Source organism: Balearica regulorum, chromosome 2 (genome assembly GCF_011004875.1).
Source record: "Balearica regulorum gibbericeps isolate bBalReg1 chromosome 2, bBalReg1.pri, whole genome shotgun sequence".
Lineage (NCBI taxonomy): Eukaryota > Metazoa > Chordata > Aves > Gruiformes > Gruidae > Balearica > Balearica regulorum.
Window position 1 is genome coordinate 48,418,097 of NC_046185.1, and position 22,519 is coordinate 48,440,615.

Sequence of the window (22,519 nt, forward strand, 5' to 3'; positions counted from 1 at the left end):
ACTAACCTAAATCTGCTTATTGTGGGAGATCGCTCAGCAGTACAGTATTTTAACAATCTTTTAGATGACATTAATTCATGCTGATACTGTATGCACACAAGGATCCCCTCTCACTGCTCTGCTTGGTAATCAGATCTCTCTCCAAAAACATCAGTATCTGTTTGTTCACGTGTAGTGCTAGGTGGAGAGAAAGATATAAATTTAAAGCTAACTTCAACTTTCCCTTCACTGACAAAGTCCTGCATTTGACCTTGAAATGGGGCACCCTTCGGAGATCCTCTCACAAGGAGGAATCCCTGAAATTTTAGAGCTATTTCCTAGTTATAAATAATAACAATATTCTTTGGTGGGTGGGCTAACAAGTGTCGGTGCGAATGGCGATTTCGGCAGGAAAGGGCACCAGCAGAGGCCTTACTGATTGGAGTACTGCACGGTGCTGTACTTTGTCACTCTTCTCCGGGAGGTACCGGGGGACGCCGTGCCCATTGCCTGGCCAAGGTGACTGTCGGCGCTGAGCATCTGACCCGCACTGCTCAGGCCCCCCAGATTTGCCCCCCCCAGGCTGCTCATCCCAGACCCTGACACTACCCTCTCGGTGACCACCACGTTGTGGGTGTTCGATAACTCCGAGGGAATATTTATTAAGCTGCCTGGCATGCCGGAGGCAGGCCGGAACACCCTTTCTGTCACCACCACATTCGACCCGTCTACCAAATCAGGAATGCTCAGAGAGGTCGGGAGCCGGGAGTTAGGCGCGATTACTCTTTCCGTGACGATAACGTTGGACCCATCTGTGAGATCGGGGATATCTAGCATGCCGCGCAAATCAGAGGCAGATGCAGGACCAACAACCCTTTCCGTTACAACAACGTTGGATGCACGCAGAGGGTCGACGCAAAGAGATGGGGAGCCAGAGGTGAAGGTCTCAGTAACCGTCATGTTGCCGTGGAGCAAAGGATCTGGCATCGGCCTTGAGGGCTGTATGGTTGACCCAGATGTGTAGGTGTTTTCAGTAACAATTGTTGTAGTGCCAGTCGGGGGAGGCATAGGTGCGCATCCATTGACAACGATGGTGGTTCCAGGTGGTGGGAGGTTTAGATCACTTTCAGGGTTGGGAAAGTTGACGTTAACGCATGGCCAGGGTGGGTTGACATCAGGGAAAGGTTCGATCTCTTTGCCCAGACAGATCTCTGCCAGAGTCTTAAATTTTGGTCCTAGTGTATCCAAATATGTTTCGTCTGTATCTTCTCCAATAAAGCTGCAGCAACCCACAGAGCCAACAGGAGTACCGACTCCTTCATGATCATATATTAATAGGCAGTCATTTGCTGGCCGACCTTCATCTTCATCTGCATACACAAATGCTTTCTGTAATTTGCAAAAACAGAAAAAAAAAAAAAAAAGAAGAAAAGAAGAACAAAGTGAGTTTTCCTCAGATTTTTAACTATGAAGTCTCAAAACACAGTAAGGTTTCCCTAACCGCAGTAAGGCCTAGCTGACTTGAAAAACAGGACATCAACAGGACAAATTATATCATCAGCATTTGTGTAACCTTGAAATAAGTTTTAGTCAAATCTTATTTATGTTTTATTCTTGTTTCTGCCAACACTTAGCATCTCAAATTTGGTTTGTTGTCAGTGGGTCTGACTGTGGGGTGAAGGGAGAGAGCGAAAGGAACAGGGGAACACATTACTCTTTGGCCACCAGTATCTGAACGAAGCAGTAGGAAGAAGAGTGAAGCAGGATGGCGAGAGGAGCAGTGGAGAGGCCAGGACAGAGGGGATGGGACAGAGGGTTGGCCACAATGGGGAAGGCTTGGTGAGCCCAGAGGGGAATCCATTTTGAGCACTGATTTGGGATAGCATTGAGGATGATGGGATGGTCAATGCAGAAGGATTGGGCAGGAAAGAGAAGAATTTAAAGTGAGTGTGTGGTGAGGTTGGAGGAAGTAGGGAAGAACAAAAGGGGAGGCCCGAGAGGGAGAGGCAAAGGGTTTGGAGTTTGAGATGATCAGTGGGAGGGGAGAGGCAAAGGGTTTGGAGTTTGAGATGGTCAGTGGGAGGAGTAATCTGTGGAGGCCTAAGGCTGGCAGACAATTGATACATAGTGCTCCCAGCCTAGGCACGGAGATAGCCATCTGGGAGAAGTCCATGCTCAGGACTTCAGGACTGCTCTGTCCTCTCCTCCACTGAATCTTGTTTAGCTTTCGAAATACAGCAATCCGTATATATTAATTGATATTTTGGTAACATATGCGATTATAGTATTTATGCATTACAGTTCATGCTAATTAAGAAATTATATCCCATTAATCCATTAATCATGTAAACTCCATAGCATTTTTTAATCCCATATGTAAAGGCTAATTAATATGTTGCCAATTACAAAACTACATATTTGTGTCACAGTTCACAAGTCTTTAAGGAACAGAAATGGCAATAAAAATAAGGAAGAAAGTGAAATGGTGTTCACAGTTCTTAAAGGGTTAAAGTCACTTCATTAAACAATCTGTACAGGAAGTACATGTGAACAATTTCACAGTTATCTATTCATACACTGAAAAATGTGGCCAATAGCTAAATTTGGTGGTCACTTATGGAGCTGAAATAATTGAATTGCTTACTATCCATATCTGCATTGTGTCCATCAGTGTTACAAAGAGGCTACTGAGCAGTCAAATCTACTATGGCAGCAGCTCACAAGCAGTACTACTAGTGTTGTAGTTTTTCCTACTAGTACAGTCAGCTTTGCTGTCACACCATTCTTATATCATGGAAGTTTCAATTTGAATGGAGTTATTTTGGATTTCCACCATGTAACTTGGGGAGGAGAATCTAACAGTATGCTCACAGATATAATGCAAAGATCAGGTAATTACCTCAGAGAAGTAGTTGTCTAGGAAGGCCATGTTCACCCCTCCTTCTCGATACTCTTTTATTGTTCCTCCAACTGACCCTTTTGCTTCCCCTGTTCCAGAAATTCCTCCAGCTGTTCCGTAACCAGTACCAGTGCCATAGCCAACCCCTGTAGTTTCTTCAACACCAGAAGCTACTACTCCTCCTCCTCCATATGTGTTTGTATATATGTCTGAAAAGAGAAGAAGTTATCCTTCCTGTGCTCTGCGAAAATTTACACAGAATTTGCCAGTTGTTTTTACAAATAGTACAATGACACTACTGAGTTTCTAAAGGTATTTTAGACTAATTTCAGTCACAGATCCATGCCCAGGTGCCAAACATTGAAACTGCAATAAAAATTGAGTGCATACTAGTAGACATCTAAGACCTTGATTTTATTCCTGAGGCTAGGCAGCATGTGCATATGTGCTTTAGAAAATCAATGATTTACTTGTGTAATTGACTGGAGAGATTCCTCTATCTGGTGTATATATATGCTGTCATGGGATTTGCATTAGAAAATTAGATAATGCTTATGGATATTTATGCAAATACATAAATGTATATTTACGATCACATTGAGGTTAAAATTGTTTTTCCTTAAACTCTTTTCTAAAAGAAATAACTTTATAACTCCTTTCACATTTTCTAGTCGTTAGATTGTTAAGGGAAATTTGGGAGAACAACAGTGGGTCATAATAACCAACAGTGTTCATAATGCAGAATGAAAATGACCTTTACAATAAATTATAAAGTCACACTTACAGGATTTTTTCTTCTCCAGATTTTTCCATATATGATAACAAGGAATGAGTGATCTTAAATATCAGCATGTAATATAGTAAACCAATTGCATACAGTAGTCTTGACTATGATTACATTAAGAAACATAGGCTAAATTATATTGTTTTTTTCATTTAATCATCTCATTAGTGTCAGTTTATAGAATTTGAACCAGGGGTTTTCACCATAATGGTACTGAACAGTGCAAAGAAAGTAAAATCACATCTGTAAGTCTTAAACTTTTCAATTGTCATTGCAGCAGAACTTCCCTGAGAATAAAGACTCTTCATTCATGTTTATGCCCCAAAATGTTCTCTTTTGATTTTACCTTAAGGATGAGAACATTTTTGAATAATCAATAATCATCAGAGAAGTTGGCCTGCAAAGTGACATATCTTCCTGTCAGATGCTAGTGAAAATGGATCTGTGCCAGCATCCTTCCTGCCTGTTGTGGAGTAATGGGGAAAAAGAGAAAGGGGCACTGCACAGCTTGACTTATTTGCTATGGCCATCGAATTCCTGAGGGAACCTTATCTCAGAAGCATAAATTTATTGTGCTATGTACCAGCTTTCTGTCTAGGCTAGTGCACAAATGGGCGGTAATTAACTGGCTGCTTGACAGGTCCTATTCCTTCCCTTGTAGGAAGCAGAGCCTGGAAACTGGGAAGAACTGAACTTTTCACCACTAAGTTAGGAAATAAAAAGTCCCTATTCTGGCTTCAAGATTGATTGCTGCTAAAATTGGTGTCTTGAAAAGCGCCTCCCTTCACTGGCTGGAATGATAAAGAAAAATTGCCTGAGATTTGAAAGCCTTGACAAGATATTTCAAAATAAATGTAGTTTACAGAAATGAATCTGCTCAGCAGCTCAGGTCTCAGATCCTTTATTCATACTGGAAGTCCTACTAGCATCAGTTTGACTATCTACAGATGTAAGACCGGAAGGGTTGAGTTACAGCTGTGAAACCAAAGTGCCCCTTGAATCAGAAAACATGAAGTTCTGAAAGATAGCTTTATGACAATGCACATAGAAAATTTTAGGATCTGCTTACCGGAGGGTTCACCAAAATCACCTCCTGCAGCTGTTGTTGGGGCAAGAATGTGTGAGACATCCTGGAAAACAACATTTTGACTCCTTGAATGATGACTTTGAAATTCCCATATGAAAACCAAGACTTTGTGAATCATGTTAAGGAATTAGCAGTCTAAACTGTTAATGACAGCTATTAATTACCATCCCAATTTAAAAAAAAAAAAAAAGACTCCAAGTTTTTTTTCATTGTCAGCATAAAAGGTGATCAGTGAAGATGGTTTGTGTTACCTTGTCCCACTTTGCACTGAAAAAGCTTGCTAGTTACGGTGTTTCAGCTGAGGGAATAGTAACGCCAAACTGTTGGGCCAAGCTAACTGAAGACAGCCTAAAACACACAAACTCCATCTGCAGATGTTAGTTAAGAATCACCTTTCATATCTGCCTGGCAATTGTTGACAATGCCAGGCTTCTTTCGGAAAATGACACAGTGCTACAATCACTTGCATGCTTCTAGTCAAATGCAGTCTTTTCTGTAAATACTGTGGGGTTTAGAAACATGGGATGTACTGACCCTGTCTTCAGGCTGTGCACCTTCTATTCCCCATGGATGAATTGCTCCTTCTGTGCATTCAGGTACAGGTTCAAATCCAGTTCCAACTCCAGCTGCAGCGCCAGGTCCACAGCCACAACAGTCGCTCATTGACATCAAAATTGGAATCACTTAACAGGAAAGAAACAGGAAACAAGGTTTTAGGACATCTCTTCCTCACAGCAACAGCTGCTTTTCCCAGAGCATAGGTGCTCAAAAACTTTTGAAAATATGTTTTTTAAAATGTTTCAAACCAAGCAGCCTGCAAGTCTGGCTTTCAGAATCATTAGCTGCTTTTGGAAATGTATGCATTTGGAAACTCACAATAATTTGTACCTTTAGTTATAGCAAAGAAAAGCAGGGGTGGAGTAGGGCTGTTACTCCAAATGTATGCCTATACATCTGGGAACAGACTTTGATCTATCTCAGCTGAATTAATATAAGTTGCATACATATGAAAATTAAACAGACAGAACCAGTCTCGCTATGTATAGCATTCAGTGATATTCATTCTTGATACATTAGCACACATTTGTCTCTTCAGATATTGTAATTGAAAGAAATACACATTAGTAATAATAGACATCCAAGAATCAGTGGAGAGAGATCCATCTGGCTACAGCGATCTTTGGCTAAAGCTCCAGTTGCATTTTTCACATCACATATACATAATGCCTGATTTGAAAAAACGATAGAGGCAAACCCCAAACCCCAGTTTTAACAAATGATTACATAGAGTAAGTCAGGTTTCCCGGTGTGCTGCTGTAGTATGCTTAGCTGTTTCAAGAACTCAGTGTTAGAAATTGCTGAATGCTATAAACACCAACATTGAAAACATTGCTCATTTTAGAAAGGCACTGCAAAATTAATTCTGGCTGTCTTTAGGTCCTTAACCTAGATGTCTAAGTTACTAAGTGGCCTACACCAGACTAAGCAGAGCATCAACACCTCTTAGTTTAACATCAAAGTGACCTAAAAAAGGAAAAGGGCTATACAATGTAAAAAGTGCTACCTCACACTGCATGACTAAGGACATATTTACTCCAGACTATCAACTAGATTTCCAAAGGCAGAAAGACAGTCTGTCCTGTAACATTAATCACCTGGGAACTACAAATAAAACAACTTTTTTCGGCTTTGAAATTTTGTGTTTGTTGCTTCCTACTAATCAAAGATCAAAACACAAAACAGAACCCCTCCTCAAAAAATCAGGTGAAAAATCTGTTTCCTCTGCTTTTGTACTCAGTATTTCTGCACTGGGAAATTTTAGATGTTGATTGCTTGATGCCCAGGCCATGAAAGAAAGATGGTCACATCTGATTGTGGTGGTCTGAGAAGTAATTGCTTACATAAAGTCTAACCTGAGTCATTCTTATCCCTGAAACTAATATTTCTTCAAAAACACTAGGATATATGAATGAATGATCTGTTTTTATCCTGTTATCACAAATGCAACTTTTTTTTTTAATAGATGTAATGTGTGGCAGCAATAGCCGAAAGGTTCAAAATTTATGGTTGTTCTACTACTGAAATCTGACTTTGAGTTCAAAGGAATTTTGTTCTTTACATCCTTTCACACCCAACTTGGAGCTCATACTTGTCCCTTTCTTTTAGTAGTGCAATGGAAGTATGAATTGCAAAGTGTATGTTATAAGTGACAGGGACAGCTCCTGCCCAAAATCTTCTGAATCTTCTACTAAACATTTTTACCCTGTCTGATGGTCTGAGAACTGGATAACACCTTAGGAAAAAACCCTAAGTCTTAGGAAGGAAATAGTTGTTTCTGAATGAAATATGCATATAAATATGTAGAATATAAAATACAGAGAAATTCTTATAGTTTAAAAGACATTTTTTTCTCTGTCAAGTGGCCCATGGACGCCAGCATGTTAACAATCAGCTAGAAAAGTCACCTTATTTTAGAAGAATTCAAAAAATACACTTTTTAGAAAAATAATATTCTTTTTTCTTAATTTTATACTTACGAACAAATATTAATCCACCAAGAAACATCAGGCCAATGGCAGCACCACTGAGTGTGGTAGAAGATAGAGTATTTGTGCCATAATTTTCATTTCCATTAAAAGTATCATCAGTGGCTGCAGTATATCCTTGACCGTCACTGTAGTCAACAGTGTAACCCTGCCAGTCTGTGGATTCCTTAGGTTCTTCTTCAGGTCGATAGTCATAATAACCACCGTGTTGGTCTCTTTCACCTTCACCATCACCAATGACAATTATTTTCGTGGCCCCACTGGTGCAGTAATTATGAATATCGCACTGACAAGCTTGCACAGGAATTACATGTGGTTTAGGGCAGCGTCGGCCTTGGCTATCTCTTACACTGATATAGATCCTATAAATGTAAAAGTCAATGTTCTGACTCATTAGTTGTGCAGAAGAAGCTTTGGGGAAGAAAAGAAAAGAAAAATATTTAGATTAAGGTATTGGCTGTAAATACTGTACAAATCTATAATTTTTGTGAGTAATGTTCATAGAATAAAGACTAAGTGTTCCCATTCTAAGATCTTCAGTTACTTATGCATCTACAGTACGTATTCAAAGCTTAAACTTATGATATTCATCTATGCTAGTTTTTTCTATTGGAAAACCTGAGCCAGGTTTGTCTAGTCATCACTTTTTAACGTGAGAAATATAAAAGGGGCAAAAGCATGTTTTTATATCTACTGCTGCTTTTCCTGATTTTTATTCACACAATGGTGAACATAAAAATTTTTTCTCTCTCACAAGGAATTTACATGTGTTTTTCAAAATTGTTTTTCAGTAGTTTTAAAATATTTAAAGTTACACATTTGCATCTGTTTAGGATAAATAGGAGAGTAGTTGTAATTGTGATATTTACCATTTAATATAGTCTTCTATGCATACAGTAAGTTATGCAAATTCTGTCATTTAGTAATGTATGAGATTTAACTAATTCATTCATTTGTTACGTCCTATTGGAGGAAACTGGAAAAGTTCCACTAGGCACTGACTACAACGTTTTTTCTTAGAAATAAGTGTAAGTACAATTTGTACAATAATTGCAAAAGATATAATCCTTATTTGCCCTTTTCATATGCCTCTTATAAAAATAAAGCTCTGCCAGCTAATAACTTTATACTCTAATAAATAAATTTGAGAGCTTTGTCATATGCTTAGAATTTTTTAGATAATGTAGAAATAAAAAGGTATCAAATTACTCCTTTTGAATTACCTCATTAGGTATAGACCAATAGAGGTGCTTATCATTGCTACATTGAAGTATATAGTTTTGCTGTTCTATTTTTATCAGTATATTCTTAGTTTCCTTTAAAAGATGATAACTAGATAAAACACATGTAATGATTCTGATTCTAGTTCTAATATGATTTTGATATATATATATAAAGATACAAATCCAGAGCAACTTCTTGGATTCATATGAGCATAAAATCACATTTCAGTGAAATTATAAGAGTCTAATAACTGTTTTGTTTGTTATTAAAAGGTTATCCTAATCTGTTATTTTACATAAGAATTTATTACTATGGTTTATTCTGTTATAAAATGTAGGTTAATTTACCATTTATTGATCTGATAATCCATGTAGTTTGAGGTTCACCATGTATGCTGAATGTAAAGGGGGTACCACTATATGGGTGACCATCCATATACTTTGCTGTGATAATCACTGATGGGGAATGCATACATACTTTCCTTAATTCGGTGTTAATACTTGGGCAATTGTCATACATGTCTTGAAGTGAAAGCACAATGGTGCCAGTAGCAGTATATCGAGGAGCCCCTGTAAAAAGATATTTGTGGTCAGGAGAGACTACTGATACTATAAAGAACGCAGTTCAGGTGGGAAAACTAGAAACAGGAAAAAACACTGAGAGAAATCTGGAACAAAGAGTTTTGTTTCAGAAAACTTAATCTCTTTTCTTACCTCTGGTGATAGCCAGAACCTCTGCTCTGTACTGCCCATTGGTTACATAGACTGAATCCCGGTCAATAACTTTGTTCAGCATGATTTCACCAGTGTTTTGATTGATTCTGAACCAGGCACCTGGATCACGTCCTATACTATATCTGTATTTGGTGAAGTAAAAATACTCAGCATTATGTTATGAATATAGTATTAAGTATTTATTGTAAAAATAATATTTGTCACTTTGGAATATTTTTCTTTAGGCTGTGGTTGCATTTCACCCTATTCAAGCAAAATTCCTGTAGACTTCAGAAGAAGTAGGCCAGAAAAATAATTAGGAATAAAGTAAATGTGTAGAAGTGCATTATAATTTGACAATGGTATCATAGTCTAAAAGCAAAATCTTTCTGGAACCAGTAAACCGTTACCAGAACCCTTGTTGATGTCAGTAGTTAAATCCACAGCTCTTCCTATAGAATAGAATGGTTTGGGTTGGAAGGGACCTTAAAGATCAGCTAGTTCCAAGCCCCCTGCCATGGGCAGGGACACCCTCCACTAGACCAGGAGGTCTATCCTGGCCTTGAACATCCAACCTGGCCTTGAACACTTCCAGGGAGGGGGCATCCACAGCTTCTCTGGGCAACCTGTTCCAGTGCCTTTAACTTTTTACAGTTGTATTTACTAACATATTTCTCTGTTTTATGAAAACTTTTCCAACTTTCGTAAATCAGATGTATTTATTTCTACATACATTAAAAAGCAAAATTATAGAATATAGAATCATATAATTATTTAGGTTGGAAAAGACCTTTAAGATCATCAAGTCCAACTGTTAACCTAGCACTGCCAAGTCCACCACTAAACCATGTCCCTAAGCACCACATCTACACGTCTTTTGAATACCTCCAGGGATGGTGACTCCACCACTTCCCTGGGCAGCCTGTTCCAATGATTGACAATCCTTTTGGTGAAGAAATTTTTCCCAATATCCAGTCTAAACCTCCCCTGGCACAACTTGAGGCCATTTCCTCTTGTCCTATCATTTGTTACTTGGGAGAAGAGACCAACACCCACCTGGCTACAACCTCCTTTCAGGTAGTTGTAGAGAGCAATAAGGTCCTTTTTGACAGACTAAAATTATTATTTATAATTATTACTTATCATCACTTTCAGCAGAAATAAACATAAAAGAATATATTTTTTTACTATAGAATGAGCTGGTAGTGACCTCTTCTATTGTGATTGTATAATAATGCCCATTGTTGGGGTTTTCTGCTTGCTTTTTTAGAGATGCTAACAAATTTCCTATTTGTAGCAAACATTTCAAGAATAAATATTCATAGGTTGGGTTAGAAAGCAAATCTGTTCTGATTTATGTAAGTTGCAGCCTGTTAGAAAAATTATATTTTCTTTGTCATGTGCAGGGCTAAGGAAAGTAGGTCAGGAAACAAAACTAATCATAGCATAAAAATGGGCTGAAGAATATACTATTCTATTGCTATTATTCTATTGCTAATATATTAACATTTTTAAAGTTGTTTTCCAAAGCACCCTTTAAAATACCTATTCCTCATCCCATTGAAATCTCAATTAAAAGAACTAGTCCATCCAGGAAGTTCAGCAGAGCAGAGCTTACATAACATTTGATGCAGTAAGTCCGGTGTCCTCATCAATGGCTGTGTATGTTCCCAAAATATAATTCACTTTTTTGCTTTCTGATAAAGAAAACACAACTGAAGATGGTTGAAATTTTGGTGGTTCAATCATATTTTTTACTTCTATTGTGAGGGGTGTTCCACTCATTCGGAAGTCTTTTGCAATAGAATGGTGGAAGGCAGCTACGTTCCTGACACCAATAATCAGTGAGTGAGTTTGGAGATGTTCATAATTCAGTTCCTAAAAGACAAACCACAGAGAACTAGATAAGAAATAAAGGTTCCTTTAATTTTATTTAAATATTTTCTATTTTAAATGGTTGAATGACAGTATTTTTACTGCTTGTTTAATTTTGTTAATAATTAATTAAAACTATTTTAAGATTATTATTTCAACAGTTGAATCACGATATTTATCCATACCTTAATTACTCTAAGGATTCCTTGATTTGTAGCTCGATCTGTAACAATTTCAAACCAGTTATCTTCATTACCAGATATAAAGAAAAACTCTGCTAACCAATTGTCTGTAAACTCTTCGTCAGCATCCAGAGCTTGTATTCGTAGCAGTTCTGAACTGAGTGAATTTTCTGAAATACTTGCTGAAAACTGGAATGACAGATAAATACCTGTTAGCAAACACTAAAATATATAATATGTGAGGAAAACACAGCTGATTGCAGAGATTTTTTTTGAAGGATGTCCTGCCCACAGTCCATGCCAATTTAATAAAAATCATGTGTTCTGGGTAAATTATGATTCTAGTTGCAGATCTGAAGAGCTGTATTACCTCAAGTGTTTGCAGAGACAGCTTAGAGCAAATGGATTTGTGCTTTCTGTAGGAAAAGATCATAAAAAGATTGAGTTAATCTACTTAATCTGGCTGTATTGCATGGGTCTGGACACCTGAATGACTAGCTTTCTCTGAAAACTGAGAAGTCAGTGTCAGGATTGACTTCTCTGAATACAAAGATAATCTATGTGTATGTTATCAGAATTGGTGTGCAAGCAACCGATTGGATTTTGAGCATACTTTGAGGAACCAACCCTGTTGATCCAGTGGAGCATTCAAATGTGAAAGCGCTGGGTTTTTGAACAGAGTTTTTAAACAGTGGTGTTGCTTTTGGTATTACAAACTTACAGAGCTTTGAGCGAGCGTTGGGAAGTTGTCATTGACATCAATAACTTTAATGTTACAGCTACAAAGGGATGATATTCCATCTGCAGCTCCATCCCGGTCTGATGCCTTCACAACAAGAGTGTAGCTACTATGTTGCTGTCACAGAAAGAGAAATGAGCATATTAGAAGGACCACCTGTACATCTAAACACTGTAAATACTCATGTCTTGCTACTATTTCCTAATGCAGAAAGTTGCCTTAGACATTTTATTGTAACATATAGAAAAAATGCATTTCTCCCTTAATTTCTGTAAAAATGACAACCTTTTTTTTTCTTTTTTTCTTTTCTTTTTTTTTTTTTTTTCCCCCCCTCCCACTCTCATAACACATATACACCACAACGTCATGTTATTTAACTTTGGAAAGGAAAATGTTACCTCTCTGTCAAGATAATTTGCAAGATGGAGTTCTCCAGTATATTTATTCATAATGAACATGGGTGGACCTGAAGGTTCCTGACTCTCTATCTTGAAGGCGATTTTAGAATTCAAGTGGTTAGGTTCATCTGCATCTGATGCAATTATTTTCATCACTAGTGTGTCTAAGAATAAAAAATAATAATTAAAAAAACAAATAAGAAAATATGTTTTGTTCCTGCAAACAACTTAGTAAGACAATGCTAAAACTTGGTGTATAAAAATGATAGAATGCTACCTATTCATTGACATTTACAAAGAAAAACAAGTTTAATTTTGTAGTACTGATTCTGACTGAATGTTAATGACTTTAAAATGCATTAAAAATTAAGGTCAGAAGGAGTAATGCAGATTTTCACTGAACTTCTGTAAGTCATCATAGGGACTATGTAAAAACAGTAAGTACTGAGCTTGAAGATATTCATGTAAGAAATCTCCACAGTTTTAAATGAGAATTTCTACAAAGTAGAAAAAGAGCATTAGGCACCATTGCCTCAGTGCTATTTCCATGTCTAATGTTGATTGCTGTAGTTTTGGTAAAAAAGAACCAATTTAGTGGTTTAAATAAGGGGTTTTTCAGTAATATCCTACTGCAACTGCAATACTCAGACTACAAATACAAATATTTGAAATAGAAAAAAATGGGAAAAAAACATATTTTATATACCCTCAAAGGAAATAAGTGTAGGTCTAATGTTAGTTGTTTTTTTTTTTTAATGAGAAGGAATGAACTGATTTATTTTAAATTTTCACATCTGAAAGAATTTGCATGATGGTATGGTTAGAAACTGGAACATTCAGTGTTCATGTGTGGGAGGAAAGGGAGAAGGAAACATCGCTGCTTAATTTTAGGCGATGAGCTTGGGACCCATCTTGAATACCACTCAGAGAAGCATCTCCCTCTCCTTTCTCTGCAGTAGCCCTGGCAAATATGTGTCATTGCCCTAGAAAATGTAGAACGAGCTCCCCAAGTTTATATTAACTGTATTCTGGGAGCTTCACTAACTATACTATAATAGGCACAACATAGTTACTTACTGTCCATACTGGATTCTTCAACAGATCCTGTAAATACAGTTTGTGCAAATATAGGAGGGTTATCATTTATATCCAGAACTCTGACTCGAAGTTCAAGAGGTGGCTCCAAATCTTCACCGGTCATTGAGTGTTTAGCAAAGCAACGTATCTAGATAAAGAGATTTACTCATTTTAAAACCAAAAGTGAAGTAAGCAAAGTAATAAACTGAAACAAATGAATTTCCTTCTGGTCTCCCTGCTCCCCCCAGATCCATCATTATAAAGGTAAGACAAAAATGGGAGTACTTACAACAAATACTGGGGTTACTTCCCTATCCACTATTGATGTTATATTGATTTCTCCTGTTCTTGGGTTAACAACAAATATTCCGTAGGGGGCACGATCAATTCCAACTCCAGAGATGCTGTATGTGATTGGATGTTTTTCTTCACAATCTGATCGGATCTACAATAATAGATAATAATAATTTATGCCAGTTTACTGAGGACACCTGCAGGGCTTTTTTTCCTATTATTAATTTCTGTAAAAAATTCTATATAATTTCAGTTGTATCACAAGTTTCAATTGACAGAACCAATGGAAAGCTCTTCTACAAAACAGCTAGCCTAGAGATCCATCTCCCCTTAGGTGCTGGCCAGGTTTTCTATTTCTCTTAAATCTTCTGGCAAGGAAGTGGAGAGAGAAGCTTCCATGAGTATCACACTGTGGCTGGACCTCAGTAAGGGTACGGTCATGGTGAGAGGATAGGAAGACATCTTCTTTGCTCTGTTGCCCACAGGAGTCAGGCACCATCCTTGAACTTCTGCCCAGGGGTTTCTCAGGGTGACAGGGAAAAGAAAAATATTGCGATCTAGTACACAGATGCTGCACACGAAGAGACTGTGGCTGGAGCTGTCTAGGAAGTAGACTGGTGGCAATGTTCTAGGAAGCCTTTGGTCACTCTTCACAGCCACGTGGGTTCACCATATGAGACTGTCTCAGCAGAGCTGGAAATATTGCATCATCTTTCTTTTATTCTACATTCCTTGCTTTGACTATCTTAAGCCAATATACTTTTAAATCTCTGCTTTTATCAGTCTGTCTTTAGAAAAACTTCCTTGTCAGTAAACACGTTTATTTTTCTTTCTACTTACTCTGGCAATTGGATTCCTCTTAGAATTATCTTCTCCTTCTCTACAAGCTGCAGCAAATTTGATCCATTCACGTTTTTGTCTTCTGAAGGTTTTCCATCTTGCCATTCCATTTTCATCCCATTCTTTTACCTTTGATAGAGAGTTCCAGTATGATATGACCAGTAACCTCAATACATTTTAAATTAATACAGATATTTAAAATTTCTAACAATAAGAAGAAAAGGCATTTTTATAGATCATGTGCTTTTTTATATGTCTGCAAGTCACAAACTCTAAGATTGTACATGTTTACTTTAAAATTATTCACATGTATGAGATACTCATTGAGGTTCAGGAGAACTTCTCTTGAGAGGGTGAGCAGGTTATTACCTGCAACTAATATTTAAATATGTTTTCAATCTTCAAGTTCAGAAATGTCTTAGTTCAGTATTTTCCCTTTCATTTTTGTATTGCTTACATTTTATTTGATCACAAAATCAGTTTCTAGAGAAATATATATTACCTCTACATGAAATCCTGTGCTGCAATCCAAGAGTACCTGCAAGGACAATAAGAAGATTGGCATATAAAAATGCAGGGCAAAATGCAGTAAGCAAAACCAAACTGCCATACATTTCTATATTGCAGGACTAGAGCAGTACTTTTTCTCCAGTGTGCTGGTTTTGGCTGTGATAGAGTTAATTTTCTTCACAGTAGCTGCTATGGGGCTGTGTTTTGGGTTTGTGCTGACAACAGTGTTGATAACACAGGGATGTTTTCATTCCTGCTGAGCAGTGCTCACACAGAGCCAAGGCCTTTGCTGCTCCTCACCCCACCCCACCAGCGAGCAGGCTGGGGGTGCACAAGGAGTTGGGAGGGGACACAGCCGGGACAGCTGACCCCAACTGACCAAAGGGATATTCCATACCATATGATGTCATGATCAGCATGTAAAGTTGGGGGAAGAAGGAGGCGGGGGACATACACACATGAAAAGGGGCATTTATTTATTCTAAATAATTTATTCTTTATTCTTTATTTTTTCTTATTTGGAAAGTCTACAGTAGACCTGGAGTACTTCACTATCTAGTTTAACCACAAAGAATGAAAATGCTTTCTTGAAACTTCCCACTGAGGTTAAAGAGATTCAATGTAAGGTAGACAGCTAACTGCAGTTATCAGACAGATTTCCCTGGAGTGCAGTGGGCTTTGATTTGATGTCTAACTATGCAACCAAAGTCCGGAGTAAATAAACGTGGCTGGATCAGATGCAATATTTATTTCCTTTAAATTTAAAATTAAAATAATAGAGAATCCTCAATTTCTTGATTAGCACAACTTAAAAGAAGGCACAGTTTAATTAACCTTGTTCCTAAATGAGGTGTGAAAATGAAGTTCACTTGGTGAATGTACCTCTTCAAAACATCTCTTTTGGGTTTAGGACCTGCCTCTGCTCTCTTCAGATGATAAAGGGTGAAGAATATGGGATTTGCAGGACTGGATGCTTGCTTCATTCATCATTGGGAGAAACAAAATATCCAGGTGACTCCAGAAGTGTTGCAGTTTCTCTTTACCCACCAAATGTGGTCAACAGCTGCAGTTACCAATTTTCCACTTTTCTTATAGTTTCCCGGTACTGTTCAATAGTGCTTTTTTTTTTTTTTTTTTTTTTTTTTTTTTTAAATGTCTGACATGTTTTAGCTGGTGTTTTTTATGTCAGTTATACTTGGATAAAATCTGTGACAATCTTCTTCTTACAGTAACTTTACCTCATGGGACTTTCCTCGCTTCGAAGTTATTGCATTGTTCTGTCAAGGCTGGAAGATGGTCACAGACTTTTTTCCACTTACTTTATGTTAAAACAGCCTCTTACTTGCAATGGATCAATGAAGAGCAGCTTCACCCTCCTTCCTTTCTCTTTCTTTCCCTGTTTACCTATAGGCTGTAAAAGGTCTGTCATTTACATCTGTAAATCTGTCATTTACAAAGGAATGTCTCCAATGATCTGACCTTGCCCGGAACATTCCCTGAGACCTCAGCACACAATGGCTGCCCTAATCTGCTTCGGAATAAGGGAATTTTAACTGTGGATTTGCCTATTTGGTGTATAGTACCGTGAAATTTATAGGACTATTCATGGAGTGAGGATTCTTTTTTCTTGTTTCTTTGAGCAAGCTATTGACATAAATGGTTAAGAAAAGTGCTCTGCAGGAAAATTGTTACAATATGTTCATGTTGTGCTAAATGCATCAATACCTCTTTTAATCTGAGTTTATGTCTTGGTGACTATTTAAATCTTCAGCTGCAGAATGGGGTTCAAATTCATGTACAGCCATTACTCATCTCAGAGAAGGGACAATATCAGACTCCATTTAAACTACAGGGTTTTTTCACTCAAGCCTCCTTCTATAATCCCTTTCGGAGCTTAGGGAAATGTGGGAGAATAGAAGGGGCAGATCACACCCTCACCAGAGAAGCTGAGTGATGAAGTCCACCACAAATAGCACTGATTCAACATCTCTTATCAGTTGATCCCACAGGTAGAGAAGAGCCTCCTTTGGTGAGTACAGAGATATCCTCTCCACCCTTAGGGTGAAATTCCCTCTGGCATGCAAGCAATTGTCTTGACCCAGAAAAGTATGGGTATACACCTCCCAGTGCAATGTTAGTGAATCTTGTCTACTGTCTGCATCTAATATCTCACATCCAGCCACATCACTCTCATACTCTGCAATAAGGACGATGCCTGTAAATAATTCTGTTCTTTTAGGACACGAATATTCATAAAACACTTGCTTTCAGCCTATAGGGATTTCTGTTTTCAAGCGGTGAAGAATATTCATTTTACACTGGAGTTTCATCCTTTGTTTTTGAGCACCAGTAATGGGAATGTCAGGAATTTGTTCACCGGTAGTACTGGGGTTTGTAAATGTAGGCCCCGTATTTCTACAGTTGTCCCATGCTGACTAATGGAAGAACTTGAAAGAAGTCCTGATGCTTTTGAATCCGAAGTCCTTAGCACAGTTTGTGATGTTATTTGGAAGGGCTGGTCTGATGAACTTGATGTCTGCATTTGGTATGTCTCTCTCAGATACTGCCGTGTTATAGGAAGGAGGGCAGGCAGACAGCAAAGTTGTCTATTTCTCCAGCTAAACCTCAACAATTCTGGAGTGACATCTATACAACTTGATCCAGGGATGGAGGTTCCTCTGCCTCCCCAACTAATGTTTTCCAGTTCTCCACTATCATCAGCAGTTAGAAGGCTCGCCCCACCCCAGCTATTTCTAATATCTGTCTGTGATACAACCCCTTTTTTTCTAGTGCTGTTTCTAGCAGAGAATTAATGTCTCCTAGCAGCTAGCTTCAGCATACTTCTAGGTAGTGAACAAATTTTCCTTCTAAACTAGTATCTGAGTATTTACATGAAGTACTTTCCATAGATTCAGTGATTAATGATAATTAAAGCAATAGGAGCCTCTGAAATGTGTGGGATGCATTCTGAGGACCTTGGGGTAGGCAAGCTGGTCAGAATGGTATCACATTTTACTGTCCTGTGTGTCTCTAAGAGACTGAAAAAATGGAAACTACAGAGAAGCTAGAGGCTCATTGCACACACTGTTTCTGGTTTGGGTTGGGAGAGGTGCAGGCAGGAACCGTGTTTATGGTGACTGTCATTTGCACAGTGGCCTGTCTGAAAGCTTGTCTTTTATTGTAATGATCCAGAGCCTGAACCTTGTGTCGAAAATGACACCTTAGAGTCACACTGGAGTTATTCTGGATTTATTCTGATGTAACTGGGAACAGAATTAGGGCCATAGGATGTGTATGGTTCTTTGTACCTTCAAAGCAATTTACAAACAAGAATTAACTAATCATTAATTGACTGCCAAGCAATGTTATACGCAATTATGGAATCCTCCCTCCTCCACCTACTCAAATCTAAATGACTGAACACGCCTTTAACATCTTCCCAGCATTATTCATATTGGATCTGTTTCTCTCTCTTTGAAGTCAACAGCGGTATTGTTATTGGCCGGGATGGGAGGACTGCTGAGAAGTCACACATATTATATTAGTCATCAGGGTGCCATGGTAGCTCTGGTTGTGTCAGCATTTTGGGACTTTTACGTCTTTCTTACTCAGCCAAAGCTCTGACTAGTAAAGGGTTGAATAACGAACCCTCCCCTTTATTCATTCTGCATCTCTTTAAAAAATGGTAAATCAATGCATATGAAATAATGAGAAGCAGAGTTGAAACATGAGACCAAACCTCATATTTCAAAGAGAAGCCATTTGATCACTTTTAAATTGAAACATGAATGTGTTTTTGTCTATACTGTTTATTTTTGTAGGTCACTAATGAATGTGCTTCTTCCAATATAAAGGGGAAGTTTTACAGGATGATTTTCTGGAATTTTGTTTTCTAATTCTGCAGAAGTCAGGTGTTTCTATTGCTTCCTGTGTTAGCAACTGACGTTGATGTTTTGTATTGCACCTAGGATGGAGATTCCATTGCTATTTCAGCAGAAGTATGAAAATACTCATGTAAGTCAGAACAATATATTCCAAAGTTTTATTTGTTTTTTAAAAAAAGAAATTATTCAGAGAACTGACCACTTTGGGAAAGTTTCCGCTGAGGTTATTTCTGTTCTGCTGAGTCATATAGAATTAATGAATTTCCATACAGTAACTGAGCTTAACCATTAGAAAAATGAACAGAAAACTAATTTCAATACAGAGTGTATGCCATTATAATTCAAATTTGAGTTTTTCAAATTAGTTATGCTAAGTCTCCTCAATAAATCTCCTCAATAAAACCTGAACTCTAATATGGCTTAGAGTGCTCTAGCTGCAAATGCACATTTGCTTAGGGGCCATTTTTACTTTGGAATGTAAAACTGCAGACTTAGGAACCTAATCTTAGGTGATAATTCCTGGATGCGGAATTGCTTTAGTTTCTATTTCTACAATAGAATTTTTTGGCAGAAGACCCTGCAGGTTACCTTCCCGGCTACATCCTGGCAGATGTTTTGTATGCATATGCAAAGAGGTGATTTGGCCCCTTAATATTTTTCTGTGCAACCAAGTTATGAGTAGGAGGTGTGACCATAGCCTAACTGGGAAAAAAAAAAAAAAAAGAAGGGTAGATAACACATGGGAAAATGTAGCCAGACAAAAGTGCATATAAAAGATGTGGTGAATTTTAAATTATTAGCTGTCACATGATAGCTGGCAGGAGAATAGTCATACCTGATCAAACAGGTTATTTCCATAAAACGTGTCTGTGCAAGTATCACAAACAGAACTCCCTTACTCATGAGAATAACGCCTTTGAAGTCACGTGAGTAAGGGTTGCAGAATCAGTCCCACCAATGGTGAAATGCGTATAGAAAATTATTAGTTTCAGGGCTGGTAAGTTTTCTTTTTCTGAAAGGTTAGTAGTGTTGTAATATATATATAATTCCACAGCAATTAGATTTGATACAACTTATTAACAAGATACTAACCAGAGACACCATTCAGACAGGGGACTTTCATGAAAGATTAATCAAACTGAAAACCAAGGCTGTTTCTCATAATACACTAAAATTGGATACATAGTTTTTAATTTATTTATTCTCTACAGTTTGTCCATCAGCTTTCTAAAAAGTGCTGAAAGATGCTATTAAGCTTTACAGGCCACCATGAACAATGCTGGGCAGAAGAGCACATAATAAGAACAACAATTGTTTCCTCTGGGTAGTAAAAGTTCAAATATTTGATAGTCATCAACACATAATGGCAGTTTTCACAATTACTCCTTTTTCCTGACCCAACACACATCCTTCATCAGTCACAATTGTAACGATAATATACTGAAAGAATGAAAATGGCTCCAGAGTTGCCAAGAGAAGTAAAGCAGTAAAATCCCTTTTGAATGGACAGATCTTAGATACAGTACAGTCAACTTTTTTTTTGAACTTCGACACATCAGGAGTATGCATCACCAGGTAACAGTAAAATAGTCACTGATGCTACATGAAAATCCAGAAGTGTTAACGTGATGTGCAACATGCCAATCTCAGAGACCTCTGTGCTGCGTTAAACAAGCAGAAACTCATCCAAGCTGTAACTTGCTTTTGCCAAGTTTTGTCGTTGTTTGTTTGGCAGCTGCCCTGTGTTGGTTACTTCTACTTTACTGACTGCAGAGCTGTCACCCAAAATTAATGGATTATCTTTTCAAAGTAAGTCTTAGGATTTGAGATTCTATAACCACACACACTTTTCCCCTGACTATAACATTTCTAGAGGGGTCAGTAACAAGAAGTTAACAAACATTTACACCTACTAATACATTGTGTAAAATGAAAGCCACAAAAGGATATAACCATAGTACAAAACCTACCCTTTTCACTCTCCCGGGCCTTAAACCTCTACCTAATTTCAGAAGAGTAGCACAAATGAGTGAAAATAATCCACGCAAAAATCAAATTGCAGAAGTAGAAGGGCCTCCATAATTCTTTTAAGTCCTTTCTGGGTAATTTCCCTGCCGCGATGAGCACATTGTACAACTATGTCACTTGACCATAGTCACAACTTTCCTTTTACAGTGAGAAAAACAAACCCGAAGAGCGACACTTTCATCATGCGTTCACTTGCTCAGCACATGGCAGCTCAAACGCTAATGCACTACAACGCAGGAATTCTTTGCCATGGGAAATAATAGGCCAAATCTTGATTTTTACTTAGCTAAGGTCTGCACTAAATTTCATGTTTTTCTCTTAAATATAGCCATAGGAATTGGTCAGCTCTGAAGCGCTCTTGCTAATCAGTTTAGAAAAAGAGATTTTCTCTTCATATTTCCTCATTTGATAGCAAAAATAAAGACATAGAACCAAATAATATCCAGTCAAGTTATTAGGATTTTTATAGTAATAAGATTTTTATTAATAACAGTGACTCCTTAAATAGTAGCCACAGAAAACATTCACCTGAAAAGTCATGCATTAAACATAGAAAATCACATATTGAACATCAATAGACTGCAAGTCATAATCAAAAGAAACATTTGTCAGCATTTAATGAAAAACTAAATTATTTGTATAGAACCTTCAGAAGTGCAGTTTAAAATAAGCACAGATTTATTTTTTATGCTAAATTTCACAAAATTTTTTTTTGGGGGGTAGTTTACACTGTAAAATGTAATGCTCTTCTGAGGAAGATCCAACTGGCATAATCACAGAGTTTACAAATATTGTTTTAAAATCTAACTTACCAATAAAAGGAAGAGGAAAGCAGGCGTTCGGTGAGGGAGCCAATCCATGGCATCTGCCTTCTCGGATACAAGTCCAACTGAGTTATGGTTACAAACCTGTTCCTTTTCCCCTCCCCCCCCCCAACTCCGGTGTCTCTTTAAAAAGACACTCGGTAGATGTCCTTATACTCAGCCCTTCAAGGTGTCTCTGCCTCCCTCTGAGGGAAGCACTGAAGATGCTGTATAACAGAGTGTCTTTCCCCACCCCAAAATCCTGGGCTGGTCTCACCTGAAACGCTTGACAACATCATTATTGCTTGCAGGTAAAAGCTAAGAGACACACCTTAATTCTTATTGCACTGAAACCCTTTGTTGGATACGAAAGGGTACGTTTTAAAAACAGAAGGCAAGCCTTGCTGGGAAGATACCAAGTGATTTATAAATTACTCACAACATAGGGAATCATTAAAATGGTAACTTATCATTGCTTTGAATGCAATTACCAGTTTCCTCCTTCCACCAAGTATAACAGAAGAGCTTAATGAATATTACTGTAAAGAATATGGACTTTAACAAATGATTAGTTTGAATTAAAATATAAGCCCATTTGTTTACTTCCAGGCGTGAAGAAGTCAGTTCCATGCACATTCTTCACAGAAGTGCAGCACT

General features: G+C 37.8%; 1 protein-coding gene across 1 annotated transcript; it reads right to left on the bottom strand.

The window, feature by feature from the left end:
• Window positions 1-411: 411 nt before the first annotated feature.
• LOC104632547 (desmoglein-4) lies at window positions 412-21,919 on the bottom strand. The gene is made up of 16 exons (XM_010298443.1): window positions 21,872-21,919; window positions 15,140-15,175; window positions 14,638-14,766; window positions 13,793-13,948; window positions 13,504-13,651; window positions 12,427-12,590; window positions 12,011-12,145; window positions 11,293-11,478; window positions 10,851-11,110; window positions 9,233-9,375; window positions 8,867-9,088; window positions 7,287-7,706; window positions 5,284-5,432; window positions 4,732-4,792; window positions 2,879-3,087; window positions 412-1,368 (listed from the first exon to the last, which is right to left on the bottom strand). The coding sequence occupies exons 1-16, from the start codon at window positions 21,917-21,919 to the stop codon at window positions 412-414; spliced, it is 3,423 nt and encodes a 1,140-aa protein (XP_010296745.1).
• Between the last annotated feature and the right edge of the window lie 600 nt (window positions 21,920-22,519).

Bases quoted from the DNA above. Each gene is read 5' to 3' on its own strand.
- LOC104632547 (XM_010298443.1), bottom strand. From the start codon at position 21,919: ATGGATTGGCTCCCTCACCGAACGCCTGCTTTCCTCTTCCTTTTATTG. The intron at 15,176-21,871 runs GTAAGTTAGATT...TTGTCCTTGCAG, and splicing joins CTTTCCTCTTCCTTTTATTG to GTACTCTTGGATTGCAGCAC. The intron at 11,111-11,292 runs GTATGGATAAAT...TTTGTCTTTTAG, and splicing joins GAATCCTTAGAGTAATTAAG to GAACTGAATTATGAACATCT.